This window comes from Oncorhynchus masou, chromosome 3 (assembly GCF_036934945.1).
Source record: "Oncorhynchus masou masou isolate Uvic2021 chromosome 3, UVic_Omas_1.1, whole genome shotgun sequence".
Taxonomy (NCBI): Eukaryota; Metazoa; Chordata; class Actinopteri; order Salmoniformes; family Salmonidae; genus Oncorhynchus; species Oncorhynchus masou.
Window position 1 is genome coordinate 20486885 of NC_088214.1, and position 21393 is coordinate 20508277.

The 21393-nt window shown below is 42.9% G+C and overlaps 1 protein-coding gene across 3 annotated transcripts in view; it reads right to left on the reverse strand.

Annotated features, from left to right (window-relative positions):
• Nucleotides 1-21393, reverse strand: part of asic1c (acid-sensing (proton-gated) ion channel 1c) — a 165501-nt gene that overhangs the window by 14631 nt on the left and 129477 nt on the right. For 2 of the 3 annotated variants that reach the window (XM_064934573.1, XM_064934565.1), the window contains exons 1-6: nucleotides 19845-21125; nucleotides 14499-14649; nucleotides 13949-14076; nucleotides 5725-5875; nucleotides 5493-5549; nucleotides 5085-5238 (exon numbers count right to left, since the gene is read on the reverse strand). In XM_064934573.1, coding sequence (XP_064790645.1) covers nucleotides 5085-5238; nucleotides 5493-5549; nucleotides 5725-5875; nucleotides 13949-14076; nucleotides 14499-14649; nucleotides 19845-20498 — 1295 coding nt within the window. In that variant the 5' untranslated portion in view covers nucleotides 20499-21125. Of the gene's footprint in view, nucleotides 1-5084; nucleotides 5239-5492; nucleotides 5550-5724; nucleotides 5876-13948; nucleotides 14077-14498; nucleotides 14650-19844; nucleotides 21126-21393 lie in introns of those variants that run through there. The other variant, XM_064934580.1, reaches the window with a different exon arrangement.

The window sequence follows — 21393 nt, forward strand, 5'->3', positions numbered from 1 at the left end:
AGAGGAGGGCGGTTTTTAGTTATTTGGAGGGTGTGGGGTTTGATTTTTGTTTTTTACAGGAGGTTCACCTGAGGGATGGAGGGGATGTTAGTAGGTTTAAGAGGGAGTGGGACAAGGGGGAGTCGGTTTGGGGTGTTGGGGGGGGGGTGCACTCATCGGGGGTAGGGATTTTGTGTGGGCACAGGGAGCTAAAAGTGGAGGATTCTTTTGTGGTAATGCAGGGGAGGGTTATAGGGGTGGATGTCATGATAAGGGATTGTAAATTTAGATTAGTGGTGGTGTATGGGCCACAGGTGGTGGCAGACAGGAGGGAGATGGTGGACTGTCTGACGCCCCTGTGTGTCACAAATAGGAAATTAGTGATAGGGGGGGATTTTAATACAGATTTAGGAAGAGGGGGATAGCAGTGCAGGCGCCATTGCCAGGCTAATGGCTTGCCATGGTCTGGTAGATGGTGGTCTGCACACTACTCCGAAAATGGACGGTCCTACATGGCGCAACTCCAGGGGGGTTGAGCGGAGGCTCGACTATATTTTTGTACCCAGGTCTTTGGGGAAGTTGTCTGGGCGGCTGTTGCCTGTTTTCTTTTCGGATCACGACGGGGTGCTCCTGCGGGTGGGGTCGCCAGTCTGCCTCTTTGGTAGGGGGTACTGGAAGCTAGATCGGGATGTGCTGGAGGAGCAGGCTTTTGTTGACAGGTTTTATGGTTTCTTTTGGAGGCTTGAGGGCCTCCGGTCCATGTGCGAGGGGGTGTTAGAGTGGTGGGAATTAGTTAAGGTAAGGATTAGGGCTTTTATAATAGGGTATTGCAAGAGGAAAAAAAGGGAGGAGAGGAGGGAGGTGGATCGTATCCAAAGGTTAATTGAACTCGAATACGAGGCAGGCAACCTCGGCGGGTCGTTTGACTGGGAGAGATCCGCAACCCTAAAGGCGCAGCTCAGGTAGTTGCAGGAGCGGAAGGCTCGAGCTTTCCTGGAGCGTGCGCATAGTGGCTTTCTAGAACATAATGAGACTTGTTCTGCTATGTTCTTTAAGTTGGTTAGGGCAAGACAGAGTAGGAAGGTAATGCATGGTGTTAGGGAAGAAAATTGTAGTATAGTTAGAGAACCAGGGGATATGGTCAGGGTGACAACTGATAATTTCCAAGGTTTATTTAAGGAAAGGGAAATAGATGTAGAGCAGGGAAATGTGTTTTTAGAACACTTATCCAGGCGGTTGCCGGAGGACATTAGAGAAGTGATGGAGGCCCAGATCTCACTAGAAGAGGTTGAGAGCGCTCTTAGGAGGATGGGAAAAGGGAAGGTGCCTGGGATGGATGGGTTGCCGGCTGAGTTTTATCCCAAGTTTTGGGGTATACTTGGACCAGTGGTCCTCGAAGTCTTGAAGGCCATCCTTGAGACGGGGGTCCCGGGGGGATCAATGGCTGTTGGTGTGCTGTCACTTTTATATAAGAAGGGGGAAGTAACAGACCTTGGCAACTGGCGGCCGTTGACCATGCTGTGTGTAGATTACAAGCTACTTGCAAAGGTTTTAGCAGACCGGTTGCGCACAGCCCTTCCCTACGTCGTTCATGAGGATCAGACGTTCATGAGGATCGGGGCCGCTCTATTAGATGGGACCTACAGTTAATCAGGGACTCCATCGCTTGGGTTGAAGATAGAGGACTGCCTGTTATGTTAGCAGCGCTAGATCAGGTGAAAGCCTTCGATCGCGTGAATAGATCCTTTTTATTCAGAGTGTTAGGTCGATTAGGATTTGGGGAGAAGTTTATAGGATGGATTCGTACATTATATGTCGGAGCGGGGTGCCGAGTTAGTGTAAATAGTCACTTGGGTGACGTTTTTGACCTCTCGTCTGGCGTCAGGCAGGGGTGCCCACTCTCGGCTCTCCTCTTCGTTCTGTACATGGAGCCTCTGGGGGCTGCCATTAGGGCAGACACAGGGGTGGAAGGTTTGCTGATCCCTGGAAGTGGTGGGCTGCGTGTTAAGATGATGCAGTACGCCAACGACACTTCCTTGCTGTTGTGCAAGGACTCGTGCCTGACAAGGTCCCTTGCCATCTTTGGGGATTTCACCCGAGCGTCGGGAGCAGTTCTGAACCATGCAAAGTCTTCCGTCAAGTTTTTCGGAAGATGGCGCGGTAGAACGGATGTGCTTGGGGGGTTATCTCTCTGTGAGGGGGCCCTGAGGATTCTCGGGGTCCATTTTGAGACCTCCGGCTTCAGCGACACTAAACTGGAACATGCGTATCGCAGTGGTACAGAGGAAGCTAGCAATGTGGAAAGCTAGGTATTTGTCTTTTATGGGCAAAGTCCTGGTCCTAAAGGTGGATGTGTTGCCGTCTCTTTTGTATTTGGCATACATCTACCCATTGCCGGCTTGTCTGAGGAGGCCTCTAGTGAGGCTTGTGTTTCAGTTTATGTGGAGTGGCAGGTGCGAGTGGGTCGCCAGGGCACGCATGAACTGTCCCATCGGGGAGGGAGGTAGAGGGGTACCACATTTCCCCCTCAAGCTGGACACAATTTTTGTTTCTTTCTTGTTAACGGAGCTTGCTCAGCCAGTGATACACCCGTCCGGTTACCTCCTGCGGGTACTTTTCTCGTATCAGGCGAGAAGCATAATGGTGTGGTCTAACACGGGTCCTCGGGCGGAACAGCTGCCGTGGCACTTTGGTCATGCGGCCAAGTGGCTGCGTGCGCACCCTGAGGTTGAAGTTGCCCGAGTAGGTTTAGATCATAGGCACCTGTACGAGGAGGTCAGAAAGGCAGGGAGTCCGGCGCCTGTAGTGGGCATCTCGGAAGTGGTCTGGGAGGGAGTGCAGGCGTGGGGTCTGGACAACAGGCTCAAGGACCTGAATTGGTTGAGCCTTCATAAGTGTTTGCCGGTACGTTCCATCTTGTACCGGTATAGTTTGGTGCAATCCCCCACCTGTCCAAGATCCTCTTGTGGCAGGGAGGAGACTGTGCGCCATGTCTTTTGGGACTGTGCCTTTGCCGGAGTAGTATGGGCTAAGGCACGGGTGTTGTTAGGTTTGGTAAAGGGGGATTTTGTATTGACGTGGGCCAGAGCAAGAGGGACGGATAGGGACAGGTTTCTGCTCTGGCTTCTCATGAGTCTCTTTAAACGGGGGCTGTGGGAAGCAAGGCAGAACATGGTGAAGACAGGGAGAGATTGGGGGGTGGAAGGGATAGTGAGGAGGGTGGAAGGAGATTTGAGGGGGAGGATGAAGAGGGAGGAGAGGAAGTGGGGGCAGCATGCTGCTCGGGAGAGGTGGAAGGGGGTTTAGGGCTGGGTGTCATTTAGATTTGTAAGAGGATAGATTAGGGACGGGGAGAAGGGGAAAGGTATTTTGTAGGGTGATGGGGAGGGAAGATGCTCCCCTGAGGTTTTGTTTGGGGTTTATGTTTAGTTTAATTAGTTTAATTAAAATACCATTATTTGAGTATGTATGTAAATTATGAGTTGTAAAGAATGAATGGTATTGAAGATAATAAATTATTTTTTATAAAAAAAAAATAGGGCTGGTTTGGTTTTTCCACATTTCTTGTTTTGTAGATTGTTCATCTTTATTAAAGATGTTTACAAGTAACCACGCTGCATTTTGGTCCGCCTCTCTTTCCCCAGAAAACCGTTACACCCATGCTTCACGTTTGGGATATTGTTCTTCGGCTTGCAAGCCTCCCCATTTTCCTCCAAACATAACGATGGTCATTATGGCCAAACAGTTCTATTTTTGTTCTATCAGACCACAGGGCATTTCTCCAAAAAGTACGATATTTGTCACCATGTGCAGTTGCAAATCGTAGTCTGTCTTTGTTATGGCAGTTTTGGAGCAGTGGCTTCTTCCTTGCTGAGCGGCCTATCAGGTTATGTCGATATAGGACTTGTTTTACTGTTTCCTCCAGCATTTTCACAAGGTCCATTGCTGTTCTGGGATTGATTTGCACTTTTCACACTAAAGTACGTTCATCTCTAGGAGACAGAACGCGTCTCCTTCCTGAGCGGTATGATGGCTGTGTGGTCCCATGGTGTTTATACTTACGTACTATTGTTTGTACGGATGAACGTGGTACCTTCAGGCGTTTGGAAATTGCTCCCAAGGATTAACCAGACTTGTGGAGGTCTACAATTTTTCTTCTTAGGTCTTGGCTGATTTGTTTTGATTTTCCCATGATGTCAAGCAAAGAGGCACTGAGTTTGAAGGTAGGCCTTTAAATACATCCACAGGTACACCTCCAATTGACTCAAATCATGTCAATTAGCCTATCAGAAGCTTCTAAAGCCATGATATTATTTTCTGAAATTTTCCAAGCTGATTGAAAACACAGTCAACTTACTGCATATAAACTTCTGACCCACTGGAATTGTGATACAGTGAGTTGCAAGTGAAATAATCTGTCTGTAAACAATTGTTGGAAAAATGACCTGTGTCATGCACAAAGTCGATGCCCTAACCAACTTGCCAAAACTATAGTTTGTGGAGTGGTTGAAAAACGATGACTCCAACCTAAGTGTATGTAGCCTTTCGACTTCAACTGTAGTTCATTGTTTAAGTCCACTTCCAGTATTTTAATACATTTTTTTATTTCCTGCACTAATATGTTAACATTCTCTCTAAGTATACCTCTTTTAAAATAAAACTTCCTTGACAGAATAATTATTCTCCTCTGACTGTGCATTTTCGTCAGTTCTTACTTTTGCCACCAGAGCGTAATCCGCAACTGGAGCATGATTTCTGGGGGTCCGTACTCCCAAAGTTGTTAGCTCTTTTTATGCTAGCCAGCTAGCTAGCAGTTCTCAGCTGTTAGCAGCCAATGGCTGTCAATTTCTTAATGGCAATAAAAACAGATTGCCATATTTTTTCAGAGTCATTACTTAATTATTTAATGCAACAAATCTCACGTTAAACCGAGTAAACAATTCATGGCAAAATTGGAAACAATTCATTTACACCCAGCGTTTACTTGAAACAGTCATTTATTTGCTGAAATGTGTACCATTGCCGACTATTAAAAGGGACAGGTGGCTATTTGAGACTAAATGAATTTGAAGTTGTTAACTCACTGTAACTATCCAGATACTTACCCGATGTACTGTTCAGTTTTGTTGAATTTCTTGGCCAGATATTTGGCAGAGGCTTTACTGGGTATTTTCACCATGGACAGCTCTTTGCCATAGCGAGTCATGCTGCAGGGTGTCTCACACACACAGTAGTCGTTGTCTTTCTCTACCAAGAAGTCTGTGGGGGATGACAATAGAATGGGAGTCCTGGGCCCAATTCACTACAGGCCCCATGATAAAAGGTAGTACAATTCAAAAGAAGCTGCAAAAACAACCTTTGCTGCTCAGCAGTTCCTTATTTCAAAATGCTGTATTGTATAAACGCTTTTGTACTCATATCTCAAACTAAAATATTGTTTGGTGTATCTACTGATCAGTGATAACTGGTTCATATTCCTAATCCTTATATCATTACCATTGTTTCTGCCTTACCTAAAGCTGGGTCTGCACAGTCTTTGTACTGCTCTGGTGTGCATACTGTTGAGGTCCCTATTCAACACGTCAGAGAGAGAGAGAGAGCGGGGAGAGAGAGAGAGAGAGAGGGGGCAAAACAAAAATGTAATGTTAACATAACTACATATTCCTATGAATAACAACAACACAGAAAACATTATTAATCCATTGAGGAACTATGTGACTGTCAAGCCAAGATGTGTGTGAGTACCAGGCATGTGGACCATCCTGCAGTTACAGTTCTCCACCAGGTAGCGTGTCTCGCAGTCGATACGGCAGGCTGTGATGCTGTACGTGGAGAAGAACTCAGAGTCGATGGGAGTGGACTTGCAGTCTCCCCATGGGGGAGGGAGGTACTGAAGCTGCGACAGAACAGAGCATAGATTTCCCCTCAGTATATTGGCCACTTTCAACAACATCTAGTCAAGCCCAGCAGGAAATCCAAAATAAAAGTGCACACAAGCAAACAAACATATGTATTGATCATTTAATAAGGGAACATAATGAAATAAAGACATGTTTTCTGGCTTCTGTTCACATCTATAAGAATATTCCACACAGACAACGGTGTAACTGATAAGCACAGCTCACAGAAAGCAACAAGCAGACACCATGCAGAAAATCAGTGATGCAGGTCAGGTCTAGTCCTGAAAGTTTACATACACTTAGGTTGGAGTCATTAAAACTTGTTGGAGACAAAGATCGTACTTTTTGGAGAAATGTCCTGTGGTCTGATGAAACAAAAATAGAACTGTTTGGCCATAACAACCATCTTTATGTTTGGAGGTTAAAGGGGGATGCTTTGCAAGCTAAAGAACACCATCTCAACCGTGAAGCACGGAGTTGGCAGCATCATGCTGTGGGGTGCTTTGCTGCAGGAGGGAATGGTTCACGTCACAAAATAGATGGCATCACGAGGAGGATGGACAACGATGTGGATATATTCAAGCAACATCTCAAGACATCAGTCAGGAAGTTAAAGCTTGGTCGCAAATGGATCTTCCAAATGGACAATGACCCCAAGCATACTTCCAAAGTTGTGGCAAATGGCTTAAGGACAACAAAGTCAGGGTATTGTAGTGGCCATCACAAAGCCCTGACTTCAATCAAATAGAACATTTGTGGGCAAAACTGAAAAAGCGTGTGCGAGCAAGGAGGCCTACAAACCTGACTCTGAGTTCTGTCAGGAGGAATGGGCCAAAATTCACTCAACTTATTGTGGGAAGCTTGTGGAAGGCTACACGAAACGTTTGACCCAAGTTCAACAATTTGAAGGCAATGCTACCCGATACTAATTGAGTGTATGTAAACTTCTGACCCACTGGGAATGTGATGAAATAAATAAAGGCTGGCTGAAATAAATCATTCTCTCTACTATTATTCTGACTTTTCACAATAAAAGTTGTGATCCTAACTGGCCTAAGACAGGGAATTCTACTAGGATTAAATGTCAGGAATTGTGAAAAACTGAGTTTAAATGTACTTGGCTAAGGTGTATGTAAACTTCCCACTTCAACTGTATTTGTGTATGTACCAACATTCAGAGAAGCACATAGCCCATTGGACATAACAGATAACTGAAAAAGACCTTGGTGTGGCTTAGAGATTTTCCGAACTTCTCAATCATTTTCCCCAAATCTACCCTTGACCGTCTCTTGCGTCTGCATGCATTGGAAGACTGAGTGTGACAGATACAGACTGAGTGTGACAGATACAGACTGAGTGTGACAGATACAGACTGAGTGTGACAGATACAGACTGAGTGTGACAGATACAGACTGAGTGTGACAGATACAGACTGAGTGTGACAGATACAGACTGAGTGTGACAGATACAGCCTGAGTGTGACAGATACAGACGGAGTGTGACAGATACAGAGTGCCAGTAAGTCATGAAGTGACTTGAAATGGAATACTTGATTCATTCTTTATGGAACTTGATTGCCAGGCTACAGCCTCTCATAAACATTAATCATGTAGGAAATAAAAACCCAGAGAAAATAACAGGCCCTCTAGACATTAAACACTCATTATCCAGTCTTTGTCTTCATACAAGCTGTTGAATATGGTGCAACCAATATTATTTTGCAGTTACAGTATGTTTATTTGTTTTGTTGTTTTTGTGCTTTGCATTTGAATGTTGCATACTCCTGGGATCCTCTGAATCTGGTTAATGACTCCTAGGACTTTACTCTGGGAGGGTAATAGAACCACATTAAACACAACGATTGGCTAACAGAAGGCATTAGCCAGATGTAGATTATCCCAGCAATATAGAACATTCAAATGCAAAGCCCAAAAACAACAAAACAAACTAAACATAACAGCACAATAATATTGGTTGCACCATATACACAACAGCTTTTATGAAGACAAAGACTGGAAAATGAGTGTTTAATGTGTTAGCTGGAAAGGATAACATTATGTGCTAATATTCTATAGTGATGGTAGTTATGAAGAGACATAAGACAGAGATGAACCAGGAAGTGACAGTCGTTGAAATGAGGTCACTACAGCCACATGGAGGGAGGTGAATGGTCCATTCCATCATGAAGACTTGATCGGTAATGAGATTGGGAGGTTTGCTATGTACGCTACTGTACATATGGTATGCTACAGTACGCTACGTTAAGCTACAGTACACTACGGTATGCTATAGTACGCTACGGTATACTATGGTATGCCACCCGCTGCACTTGGGAGGAAACTAACGTTTGGAAGCCTGGGGTTACAGTTGGCCGAGGGCTTCCACCCCAAAACCCATCTAGTGTGGGAGAGGAGGCTCTGACTAGTGAATCTGAACCTTTACTCAGGCCTCATAGGACTTCTCATTTAGGGGAGGGACCAGTGAACATGTCACCAACAACAGAGAGCAGCAACAGTGATGCAACGGACAACATCTGTCAAAGCCCTTTGTTTGGCTCTCAGATATACAGTAAGCAGCCAGCCAGTCAACCTATAGGTGTTCATCTTACTGAGCCCCAAAACAGCTGAGCCCACGTCTGAGGACACAAACCCAAAACTGGTTCAGAAACATACATTTCTTGTCATTCAGCCATCTCTCAATAATTGTTCTCGGCCACTTGAAGCTCGATTGTTGGTAAAAATAGTGTTCCAAATTTCCACCCCAAGTTATTATACTGTATTTGCTTGCTGCAGAATGAAGTTGTCCTTTATTTAGTTCAGACATTTCTTCCACTGACATGTGTATCATGTATCATGTGGTTGAAGTGAGGCAGATTTGAGTGGTTCTGGTGAATGGAAGTATAATCATATATTGATATATTGATCAATCCCTCCGAAAAGGGTTTGAAAAGCATTAAATAATCAAAAGGATATGGGGTTAAACATTTTTAGCAATCAATTTGGATTCATTTGAGATGGTGTTACTAGTATGATTATTATAATATTTTTTTGAACCTTTATTTAACTAGGCAAGTCAGTTACGTAAAAAATCTTATTTACAATGACGGCCTACCCTGGCCAAACCCTACCCTAATCCGGACAAGGCTGGGTCAATTGTGCGCCGCACTATAGGACTCATGATCATGGCCGGTTGTGATACAGCCCAAGATTGAACCAGGGATTGAACCATGGTCTGTAGTGATGCCCCTAGCACTGAGATGCAGTGCCTTAGACCGCTGCGCCACTCAAGAGCCTATGATAGATGATTCCTATCAGATTTAAATGGCACACTAATCAATTCAGTACAATTATTATAAATGAATTGCTCTAGTCATAAGAGCAGATGAATTTACATATCACCTTATATATCTACTCATAGCTACTTTACAAGGGAAGTCGATTGAATTCCGAATTCAGTGTTGTTTGGATTGTTGTGTCCAATTGTCTGTTTTAGAGATGCACTGCATCGATAACCCTATGTTATTCTGTTGAATATGGCGTGAGGGATTTTGAAGAGACTTGTGACTTGTACCAAATAATATCTTCTCTGGGATCAAAGACTTTTTTGAATAACTTGTGGTTCAAGGTGTAATTCTAGGTATTATAATTAATTTCTGATGAGTTTGTAACTCATTCAGTAGGAAAGGTGCCACAAACCCCTACTCAAGAGAAACTGAGTTCTGACACCTAATGAGATTTGTATCTTCAATGGGTGTATAAAATGTGACATTGTGACATCAGTGACACTTTGCTGAGGTCCTTTACAATAAAGTGGTTGCCAAAGAAAATATCTATCAAAAGATCACAGCTGTATTTCACTGTCCTGTCACTGTTTTCAAAACACAGGATTTCACAAGCCGCAGCCTGAGTGGCATGTTATTGCAATAGATTTTATTAGATTTTATTTTATGGACAAAAAAACAATGTGCAATGCAGGGCTGGCTCTAGCATTTTGGGGGCCCTAAGCAGGTTTTGTTGGGGGGCCCCCACCTTGCGGAAAAACATTTTAGTGGCCCCCTCTTGAGAAAATTTCAATTCTCCACATTTTGCCATGGGCAATAGAGAAAATGTTGTAGTTTTAAAGCAAGTGTTCTGCTATTCTCTACATTTTGCAATGGGGAGAGGAAACTGCAATATTATAACATTTCATTCAATTCTACTCATTATGCATGGGGCAGAGAAAATTATTTTGCAGTTTTAGAGCAAATTTCCTGAATTTCTACCGATTTTGACATGGGTTTGAGAGACATTTTTGCAGTTTAGAGCAAATTTCCTGCAATTCTACCGATTTTGACATGGGCTTGAGCGGAATATTTGTCGTTTTAAAGCACATTTCCTGCAATACAACACATTTTGTAATTTCTTATGCCATGTTAATATGATATCTGAGTGAGAATGACAAAAAAAATCTATGGGGGCCCCTGGAGGTCAGGGCCCCTAGGCATGTGCCCTGTGTGCCCAGTCAGTATTTCGCCACGCGCTCTCACCACTGGTGTCCCCCAGGGCTCTGTTCTAGGCCCTCTCCTATTCTCGCTATACACCAAGTCACTTGGCTCTGTCATAACCTCACATGGTCTCTCCTATCATTGCTATGCAGACGACACACAATTAATCTTCTCCTTTCCCCCTTCTGATGACCAGGTGGCGAATCGCATCTCTGCATGTCTGGCAGACATATCAGTGTGGATGACGGATCACCACCTCAAGCTGAACCTCGGCAAGACGGAGCTGCTCTTCCTCCCGGGGAAGGACTGCCCGTTCCATGACCTCGCCATCACGGTTGACAACTCCATTGTGTCCTCCTCCCAGAGCGCTAAGAACCTTGGCGTGATCCTGGACAACACCCTGTCGTTCTCAACTAACATCAAGGCGGTGGCCCGTTCCTGTAGGTTCATGCTCTACAACATCCGCAGAGTACGACCCTGCCTCACACAGGAAGCGGCGCAGGTCCTAATCCAGGCACTTGTCATCTCCCGTCTGGATTACTGCAACTCGCTGTTGGCTGGGCTCCCTGCCTGTGCCATTAAACCCCTACAACTCATCCAGAACGCCGCAGCCCGTCTGGTGTTCAACCTTCCCAAGTTCTCTCACGTCACCCCGCTCCTCCGCTCTCTCCACTGGCTTCCAGTTGAAGCTCGCATCCGCTACAAGACCATGGTGCTTGCCTACGGAGCTGTGAGGGGAACGGCACCGCAGTACCTCCAGGCTCTGATCAGGCCCTACACCCAAACAAGGGCACTGCGTTCATCCACCTCTGGCCTGCTCACCTCCCTACCACTGAGGAAGTACAGTTCCCGCTCAGCCCAGTCAAAACTGTTCGCTGCTCTGGCCCCCCAATGGTGGAACAAACTCCCTCACGACGCCAGGACAGCGGAGTCAATCACCACCTTCCGGAGACACCTGAAACCCCACCTCTTCAAGGAATACCTAGGATAGGATAAAGTAATCCTTCTCACCCCCCCCTTAAATGATTTAGATGCACTATTGTATAGTGGCTGTTCCACTGGATGTCAGAAGGTGAATTCACCAATTTGTAAGTCGCTCTGGATAAGAGCGTCTGCTAAATGACTTAAATGTAAATGTTAAATGATTACAGCATGTTTAGATAGCTGGCTCGACTCACTACCAATCTAAAAGTTGTTCGCAAACATGGCTAATTGAGTGACTGTCAGTGACAGACATAACAAGAGAAAAACTGATGATGCGACCACCATTTGCCTCATGCAGCGTGACACATCTCCTTCAGATAGAGTTGATCATTCTGTCGATTGTGGCCTGTGGAATGCTGCCCCACTCCTTTTCAATGGCTGTGCGAAGTTGTTGGATATTGGCGGGAACTGGAACACACTGTCATACATGTCGGTCCAGAGCATCCCAACAGGCTCAATGAGTGACATGTCTGGTGAGTATGCAGGCATTTTCAGCTTCCAGGAATTGTGTACAGATCCTTGCTACATAAGGCCATGAGGTGATGGTGGCGGATGAATGGCAAGATAATGGGCCTCAGGATCTCGTCACAATGTCTCTGTACATTCAAATTGCCATCGATAAAATGTAATTTTGTTCATTGTCCTTAGCTTATTCCTGCCTATACCATAACCTCAATGCCACCTTGGGGCACTTCTTTCACAATGTTGACATCAGCAAACTGCTTGCCCACACAACACCCTACACGTGGCCTACGGTTGTGAGACCGGTTGTACATACTGCCAAATTCTCCAAAACAACGGAGGCAGCTTATTGTAGAGAAATTACCATGAATATCTCTGGAAACTGCACTGGAGGACATTCCTGCAGTTAACATTCCTGCAGTGCTCCCGAGTGGCACAGTGGTCTAAGGCACTGCATATCAGTGCAAGAGGCTTGGGAGTGATTGGGAGTCCCATAGGGGGTGGCGCACAATTTGCCCAGTGTCGCCGGGGTAGGCCGTTTTTGTAAATAAGAATTTGTTCTTAACTGACTTGCCTAGTTATATATCTTTTTAAAATTAAAACGTGCCAATTGCATGCTCCCTCAAAACTTTTGAAATCTGTGGCATTGAGTTGTGTGACAAAATTGCACATTTTAGAGTGGCCTATTATTTTTCCCAGCAGAAGGTGCACATGTGTAATGATCATGCTGTTTAATTAGCTGCTTGATATGCCACACCTGTCAGGGAGATGTACTATCTTTGCAAAGGAAAAATGCTCACTATCAGGGATGTAAACAAATTTGTGAGAGAAATAAGCTCTTTGCGCTTATGGAAAATTTGTAGGATCTTTTATTTCAGCTCATGAAACATTGTACCAATACCAACACAATACTTGTGCCGTTTATATTTTTGTTCAGTGTAGATGTTGCTGTTCACAGTGCCCAATTGATATAGGCTACTGTATAGGACTGTGGTTACAGGCACTGTCTGTAGCCTATAGCTAGGTATTTTTTTTCATCTGAAATGGATCCATACAATGTAAATGAAATCCTCTGGAAATAGTTTTGATTCAATGTACCAGATGCTCCATCATGTATTTATTTAGCATGTGGAATTGATTTGAACGAGAGAGAGAGCATCTGAAGCAATGACATTTCTGCTGAATTCTGTGCTAATCTTGGGAGGCATTTCTGACTACACTTCAGTCACAGCCGGTAATTTACAAAGCTTAATGATTTTGTTGGTCCTCTCTTACTCAAAGCCATGATAATTGTGGTACCATTGCCTTTTCGTTACACCACAAAATGTAACTCTATCGTTCTTTGTATTTTATGAAAAGCAAACCAAAGTCTTCCGAATGTTATTTTTCTCTCTACACAGTGTTATTATGCATAACTAAATCCAATTTATGTATACATGTAGGATCTTAATTTGAGCCAGTTTGCTACAGCAGGAAAATAATCCTGCATCAACAGGAAATGTGAATTATTATGTGGATTATAATTAATTTATATGTTTTTCCTAAGGGAAAATCAAAAATGACAAACCTCAGAAGCCTGCATTGCAGGAACGTCTTCATGCAACAGAATGATCAAATTAAGATCTTACATCTGTAGCATATATTATGCTATTGTTCTCTATCCAACTGGTATCAGCGACAGCAAGATTATATGGAAAATATACCTTTGAGCTGTCAGAGATTGCATGTGAACTGCCTGGGGTACTGTAGCTCTGGCCACCGATAACAGTGTAAGTACATTTACAGGCAATATCTGCTTTGTACATCCAATCTGTCTCTCCTTCTGTATTCCTTGTTGGATACATACTAGGTAGCAAATATTATATTGTTACTACTTCAGTTCAGAATCATTAGACAGTTTCTGTTCAGATTTAGCGATTGTGCTGGTCGCATGTTATTACGTGCATTATACAATAAGATAAACAGAATATATTTTCTCCAGGCTCTGAGACACAGATGTATAGCCAATGACAGGAGAAGGAAGAAGGGTTGGGGCTTTGGATAAAAACACAGACAAAAGCAGAGCGAGAGGAGGATTGAAGTAGAAAAAATGAAGGAATGAAGGGATAGGTGTTTGTGCAAAAGGCTAAGCAGTATGTACCAGTTGCTGCTGACATGACACAAAAGTTTGAAAACCAGGGGCCACACCAAATCCCAGCTGGTCAATGAAGGGAGGTTCATCCTGGCTGTGAATCTGAACCTTGATGCCTGCTTCGTACGAGGTCTCATCTGTGGATACATACAACAGCAGGCTAGAGAATGTAACAACAGAAAGCTCTGCTGATCGGTGTTCCCTGGTCAGAGACATTGGTTGTTGTGTTGGGAATGAGATATGTGTTTTTACTGGATATTGGACATCTGTTGTGATAAAGCCACGTGTTGAAAATGCAGTGCTAAGAATGAAATATTTTTTTCCAGGACGGAGACAATAAATGTGGTGTTGGATAAGTTGTTAAACTATATATTGTTGTAATAGTGTACAGGTCAAATTCAGCACTAGGAAAGAACCTTGAATGAATGCATGTCAGTCGGCTGGTTGATGTGTAAAGTTCATTCTACCAATGTCCCAAAATCCAAAGGCATTATTGTATTTATGGACAGATCAGTTATTGTGGTACTAATTAAGTGGTGTCATACCACTGGGTACTCACCTGTCTCTCCCCAAACAGGTAAGTATTCATCTTGTTGGATATCTAACATGATCTCCAGCCCATTTCCTGTCCCGCCTTTCAACGTTGTCAACATCGGGTTGCCATCCAAACCAGAGTTGAACGTGTAGCATTTTCCGTACCGCGTGTAAATCTGCAAGAAGAAGAAGGTACATGACATTAACTCAATGCAACAAATTGTTTTGACATAGCGACAACACAGACAGTAAACAGCACAGTCACTTTGAGCAATGGTCGCTCTCTGTGTAGACCAATTTAAACTGCGGTTGGGGATAGGGTTGCTGGGCAGGAAAGCTTTGCAGGTAATTATCTGAGAAAACACTGAACCAAACAAGATACTAGAATGATGAATGAATAAATAAATTAACACCTCTACTGTGGCAACTGGCAATCTTTACCCAGACCCATTTTTTTTTAAATTTCCCCTGAGTAATTTAGATACTTCTTTAGGATGTATTTTCCATTAAAACTGAAAGTTCTAGTTAATCCAAAGCAATATAGCCAAAACCCAACCTCTTCCATCCCACAAAACACTAAATTAGATTGTTCAAATACAATTTGTATTAGGAAGTGTCTTATAGACCCCTTCGAAGGCATTAACTTGTACCAATGCAGCTCAATGGTAATCTATAGATGTAGAATCTTAATTGGATCACCCTTTTGCAAGATAACATTTCCAGGAAATGTACAACATGCAGTAGCGTTAATGTTTTAAAAGGCTTCTGAAGCATGTCATTGTCACTTTGAAATTTCAGACTTGACTTTCCCTTAAGAAAATGTATCAACCCCTACAAAAATGTTTATTAATTATAATCCGCATAATAATTCACATTTCCTGTTGCTGCAGGATTGTTTTCCTGCTGTACAAACTGGTTCAAATAAAGATTCTACATCTGTACATAAATTGGATTCAGTAATGCATGATAACATGCAGAGAGAAAAATAACATTGACTGGTTGGCTTTTCATAAAATACAAAGAACAAAGGCAAGCTGTTGTCAAATTCCTTTTGTATAAAAGTAAATCCATTTCCTTTGAGTGTGAAAATAATATTTTGAGGTGTAACAGAAAGGCAATGGTAGCAGACTCTGAGTAAGAGAGAACAAAATAAATAATTAAGCTTTGTGAATTACCAGCTGTGATTTAGGTGTTTTAAGAATTTGGTTCCCAAGAGCAGCACAGAAGTCAGCAGAAATTCCACTGCTTCAGATTGCTGTAGCAAACTGGCTCAAATTAAGATCATACTTCTGTACTATTAAGTATTGGTACAGACAAAATTTTGCCTACAGCAAATAGCCAGCTGGTTTAACTGATTCAGAGATATACCGTGCTGATATTCCAGTATAGCACCACCATGTTCTTTAGCACCATCTCTCACACATTTCATATTGATGTTTTATTTTTTTGTTTCATTTTTTAAATAAAAAAAAACAAATTCTCACAGATGGGCGACTTTGCTTTCATGTGTGCCAGTAGAGCAGAAATAATCATTAGGAGCCTCTTAGAATGCTGCATCTGATTTTGCATAACTGACAAAATTCTCTATGCATTTTGCTGTGTAAGTGATTTAATTTCACCGAGGTGGAATTGATTGGTCATGCAGTGCTCTAAGGGTTTTATCTATACTGTCATACAGTTATCACCGACATGTACAGTGGGGCAAAAAAAGTATTTAGTCAGCCACCAATTGTGCAAGTTCTCCCACTTAAAAAGATGAGAGAGGCCTGTAATTTTCATCATAGGTACACTTCAACTATGACAGACAAAATGAGGGGGGGGGAGAAATCCAGAAAATCACATTGTAGAATTTTTAAAGAATTTTTTTGCAAATTATGGTGGAAAATAAGTATTTGGTCAATAACAAAAGTTTATCTCAATACTTTGTTATATACCCTTTGTTGGCAATGACAGAGGTCAAACGTTTTCTGTAAGTCCTCACAAGGTTCACACACTGTTGCTGGTATTTTGGCCCATTCCTCCATGCAGATCTCCTCTAGGGCAGTGATGTTTTGGGGCTGTTTCTGGGCAACACAGACTTTCAACTCCCTCCAAAGATTTTCTATGGGGTTGAGATCTGGAGACTGGCTAGGCCACTCCAGGACCTTGAAATGCTTTTTACAAAGCCACTCCTTCGTTGCCCGGGTGGTGTGTTTGGGATCATTGTCATGCTGAAAGACCCAGCCACGTTTCATCTTCAATGCCCTTGCTGATGGAAAGAGGTTTTCACTCAAAATCTCACGATACATGGCCCCATTCATTCTTTCCTTTACACGGATCAGTCGTCCTGGTCCCTTTGCAGAAAAACAGCCCCAAAGCATGATGTTTCCACCCCCATGCTTCACAGTAGGTATGGTGTTCTTTGGATGCAACTCAGCATTCTTTGTCCTCCAAACACGACGAGTTGAGTTTTTACCAAAAAGTTATATTTTGGTTTCATCTGACCATATGACATTCTCCCAATCTTCTTCTGGATCATCCAAATGCTCTCTAGCAAACTTCAGATGGGCCTGGCCATGTACTGGCTTAAGCAGGGGGACACGTCTGGCACTGCAGGATTTGAGTCCCTGGCGGCATAGTGTGTTACTGATGGTAGGTCATGATCATTTTGACCACACCGGGTGAGATCTTGCGTGGAGCCCCAGATCGAGGGAGATTATCAGTGGTCTTGTATGTCTTCCATTTCCTAATAATTGCTCCCACAGTTGATTTCTTTAAACCAAGCTGCTTACCTATTACAGATTCAGTCTTCCCAGAATGGTGCAGGTCTACAATTTTGTTTCTGGTGTCCTTTGACAGCTCTTTGGTCTTGGCCATAGTGGAGTTTGGAGTGTGACTGTTTGAGGTTGTGGACAGGTGTCTTTTATACTGATAACAAGTTCAAACAGGTGCCATTAATACAGGTAACGAGTGGAGGACAGAGGAGCCTCATAAAGAAGAAGTTACAGGTCTGTGAGAGCCAGAAATCTTGCTTGTTTGTAGGTGACCAAATACTTATTTTCAAATAAATTCAAATAAATTGCAAATAAATTCATTAAAAATCCTACAATGTGATTTTCTGGATTTTTTTTCTCATTTTGTCTGTCGTACTTGAAGTGTACCTATGATGAAAATTACAGGCCTATCTCTTCTTTTTAAGTGGGAGAATTGCACAATTGGTGGCTGACTAAATACTTTTTTTGCCCCACTGTATATTCATAACCACAGGACAGGTGATACATCAGTAAGGTACTGTGTATGGGCACAATTATCCATGACAGTGTTCATACACATATTACACATCCAAGATCATGGCACGAGACCTGCTTGCCTCTGCCTGCTCTCTCGACTACCATGTAAAAGGTACACCTGTTTGTTGGGAGTATTTTGTCTCATCAAACTAATGAGGCCTTATGATGGATAAATACCCACTATTTAATCCTTGCACAATGCCAACTACCATTTGATTTGAGCTGGGGCATTATATGTCAGTATTTAATAGCCGCTAACAGACACTAGCATGGTCAAGACAAGCCCTGTTGCTGAATTAATCATCACCTGGCTTAATACTCTGGTCCCACAGATATACATTAGAAGAGAAACAGGTAGCCCAGTACTCTGTAGCTATGGGCTACAGATTTCCCTTTCAATATCCATTGTGGTGAACGTTTTAGGGAGAGTGATGATGGGGAAGAGAATGATGACGCTGACAGCGTAACAAAGCCTCTCTCTAGATATCAGTCAGGCTTCCATGTCCCGTCTCAGATAGACCAACATCGGCTCAGACGGACATGACAAGGCTTCAGTTTCCTCTCTCCTCCTGTCCATAATGAGGCCCTCGTAGCAACTGGCCCCTGCACAAAATGGCAGCTGGAATTCAATTTTTTTTGCTGTTGGTTTGACCTTTGAAAATGTGCTGGTTTAATATAAAATAATCCCTAGGATGAAGCTTTACAATGCCTCACAATGAAGTACCAAATCTTTGTGGATAATCTCTTTGTCAAAGCTGTCAAAAGACTGAACCTAAAGAGAAAAGTCCTCCTTTAGATGGAATCTCATTTAATCCGATAAAACTTGAAATGACAGACGATAAAAATCTCTGGATCTGTCAGCTACTTAAACGCAAATCCCAAATTGTCTCTTCATATTTTTTCTAAACCTGTGCCATTGATAAATTGGTCATGTCTACTAAGCACTTGAATGTGACTAACAATGACATCCATTTTCTTTTCATGTCAAATTTAGCAGCAATCTGTTTGAAGAGTGCTAATAGCTTTGAGGTGAAATGATTGAGAGTAGCTGACTGTTATAATTATAGACTGGTGCATTCAGGGGCTTATTTTCACTGATAAGCCTAAAGCAATCCACCTCTCCGAGGAATAAGCTCATGAAATGGATGCACACAGTCAATAAACTTCCAGATATTTAATATGAGATGCAGAAACTTTAATTTTGTACATTTATAATGGTTGAATTATTGATGCCTTCATTAGTCTTCCCTGAAGCTGCCACTGTGGTTTGAATAGCAGTTACTAAAAGGATCATGTTTGGAGATGGAGATAATGTGAATGTGGTAGGATTCACTTTGTTATACCGTACCACTCCGGCTCTAAAATCATCTAGCGTTTTAACAATATGTAAAGAAATGGATCAATAACCTTCTCTAAACTGTATTTGGATTATTTGGATTCTTACAATTCATTGAACAACTATTATGTTTAATAGGCTCAAGAAAAGACTGAAATACTTTATGTGAAGGGTCCATAAATGTTTTATAAGGCATTTCTAAAACATTTCCAAACTGTTTGCGCACCATTTATGAATCATTACTCCCACATTTGAAAATCTTAGTAAGCTAATTATTCACAAATGTATATATATATATTTCCTTAAATATCCTCTATTGTGTGCCTATTCTTTTACCAGGTACTGCTGGAATGTCAACCAATGGCATGACAATCTTCTTGTGAGAAATAACACTGGACACTCCAAACATTTATAAAGTATTTATAAAGCATAAATAGCGCTCACTTTAAACTAGGGGCTGCAAAAAATACTCTACTAATGCTTAATAAACAGTGAACACATACTTTATAAATGCCTTATGTTTTATAACGGACCCTTCAAATAAGTGTTACCAAAAAGACATGGCATGTTTACCAAGGACCAGACAAATCATCTGACTTGATACCAGCAGCTACCTTCAATCCTCCTGCCTAGAGATTACCTGCTAGAGTGAATATCATTCAAACACACCCTTGAATTAATTATCATTACCATGTACACAAAATGCCATCAACAACACCTCTCAAACATTGGTCTCTATATCTCTGGACTACATTACTTTACATACAGTGGTGAAGTTCTGATGGGTGCAGTTCCCCCCCCGGAACCTGCATTCCAGCAACATGTCCTCCAGTTGGTGGCCCAGCCTGCCAATCATCTCAGTTGTGTTGACATGGTAATGTGGAGACGGGGTGTAGCCATTGAAGTCCAGCAGGTTGAGGAGGCTGTACTTGTGGTTGTCCCTCAGAAGAGCCAGGCTCCTCTCCATGACCGTGTGGTTCTGATGCATCAGGTCCATCCAGTAGCCGCTGTGGTATAGGTCAGCCTTGGTCAGACTGGACACCCGGAACAGGTTGTGGTTGCAGAAGGTCACGGCCGGGAAGGACATGTTGTGAGCCCACACCATCTTGATCTTGGTGACGGCCGGGTAGGACATCAGGTAGAGGATGCGGTTCCAGGACCAGGTGAACAGGAGACCCATGCACACAAAGAAGGCCAGGAGCCAGAGGACCCGCTGGGGTAAGGTCTTGTCTGGGGAGAAGACAAACTTCAGCCCGTGGACCTTGGTCCTCCTCATGAAGGCTATGGTGATCTCCATCCATGACTGTTTCAGCATGCTCTTCTTCCTCCTTCCTGTTTTGTTCTGGATAGTGGTTTCCTGGGCATCGTTAGGTAGAGACCCCAGGCTGTTTAATTCTGATGTGGGGGCAGTTAACATCATGATCTCCGTCCAAAGGCAACCCTGTAAGGTTCAAGCCAAAATGCAGTCTTCTTAGGCAAGCTTTAGGGTTTTCATTTTGCATACAGTGGCTTCCTGGAAAATCATAATGGGTTTTCTGGTTGAACTGGTGTCATCAATTCCAGGAAAAATTGAAAAAGAATATCCTTTTCAATGCTCCAGATAGACTCAGCTGTCCAGTACTTAGGCTTGATAACTTCACGATTTAATGAAAAAAATAAAAACAAAATTACATTTTTTAAAGAGAAGATAACCAACACCAGTCTCTCATCAACAGATGGGTGTGATAATACTATGTTGCAGGTGCAGGCATGTAGTTCAATTCCTGAAGCAATCAGTCACTTAGGAAATCTGTAAACACGTATCCCTGTTGCTCAGATGTTGTCTCTCTTTTTCTTCTTCACCTTCCTCTTCATCTCCACAATGAGACAATAGTTCTCCCAGTTTCCAGGGGTTTGTGCCTTTTGTGCGCAAGCTGCCTAGAAAGCAATCAACTCCTCCCTTCTGCTCAGCTGGAAGATATGCTTTTGTCTGTGGACTTGCAGCAGGAATATATAGCTACTTTCCCCCCTCACCCTCTTTTCTCTACAGTCGAATGGGAATGAGGTGGAGCCACTGAGTGAAATTGTTTTCCTCCAGTGATAGAATAGGCACAGATGCGAGGAGGGGAAGGGGAATGGTATTTCGAAAATACAAGCAAGAATACAGCAAAAAGTCCTATTGCAACAGGGAATGCCTCGGTTCCATTTCCATCTACTGCTACCTACACTCTGCTACAGTAGTGCTGCAACAGTAGCAGCTTGTTTACTGGGATCCATGACAACTGTATTATTGATAAACCAGAGAACAGTAAATCAGATACTAGCCAATAAACATG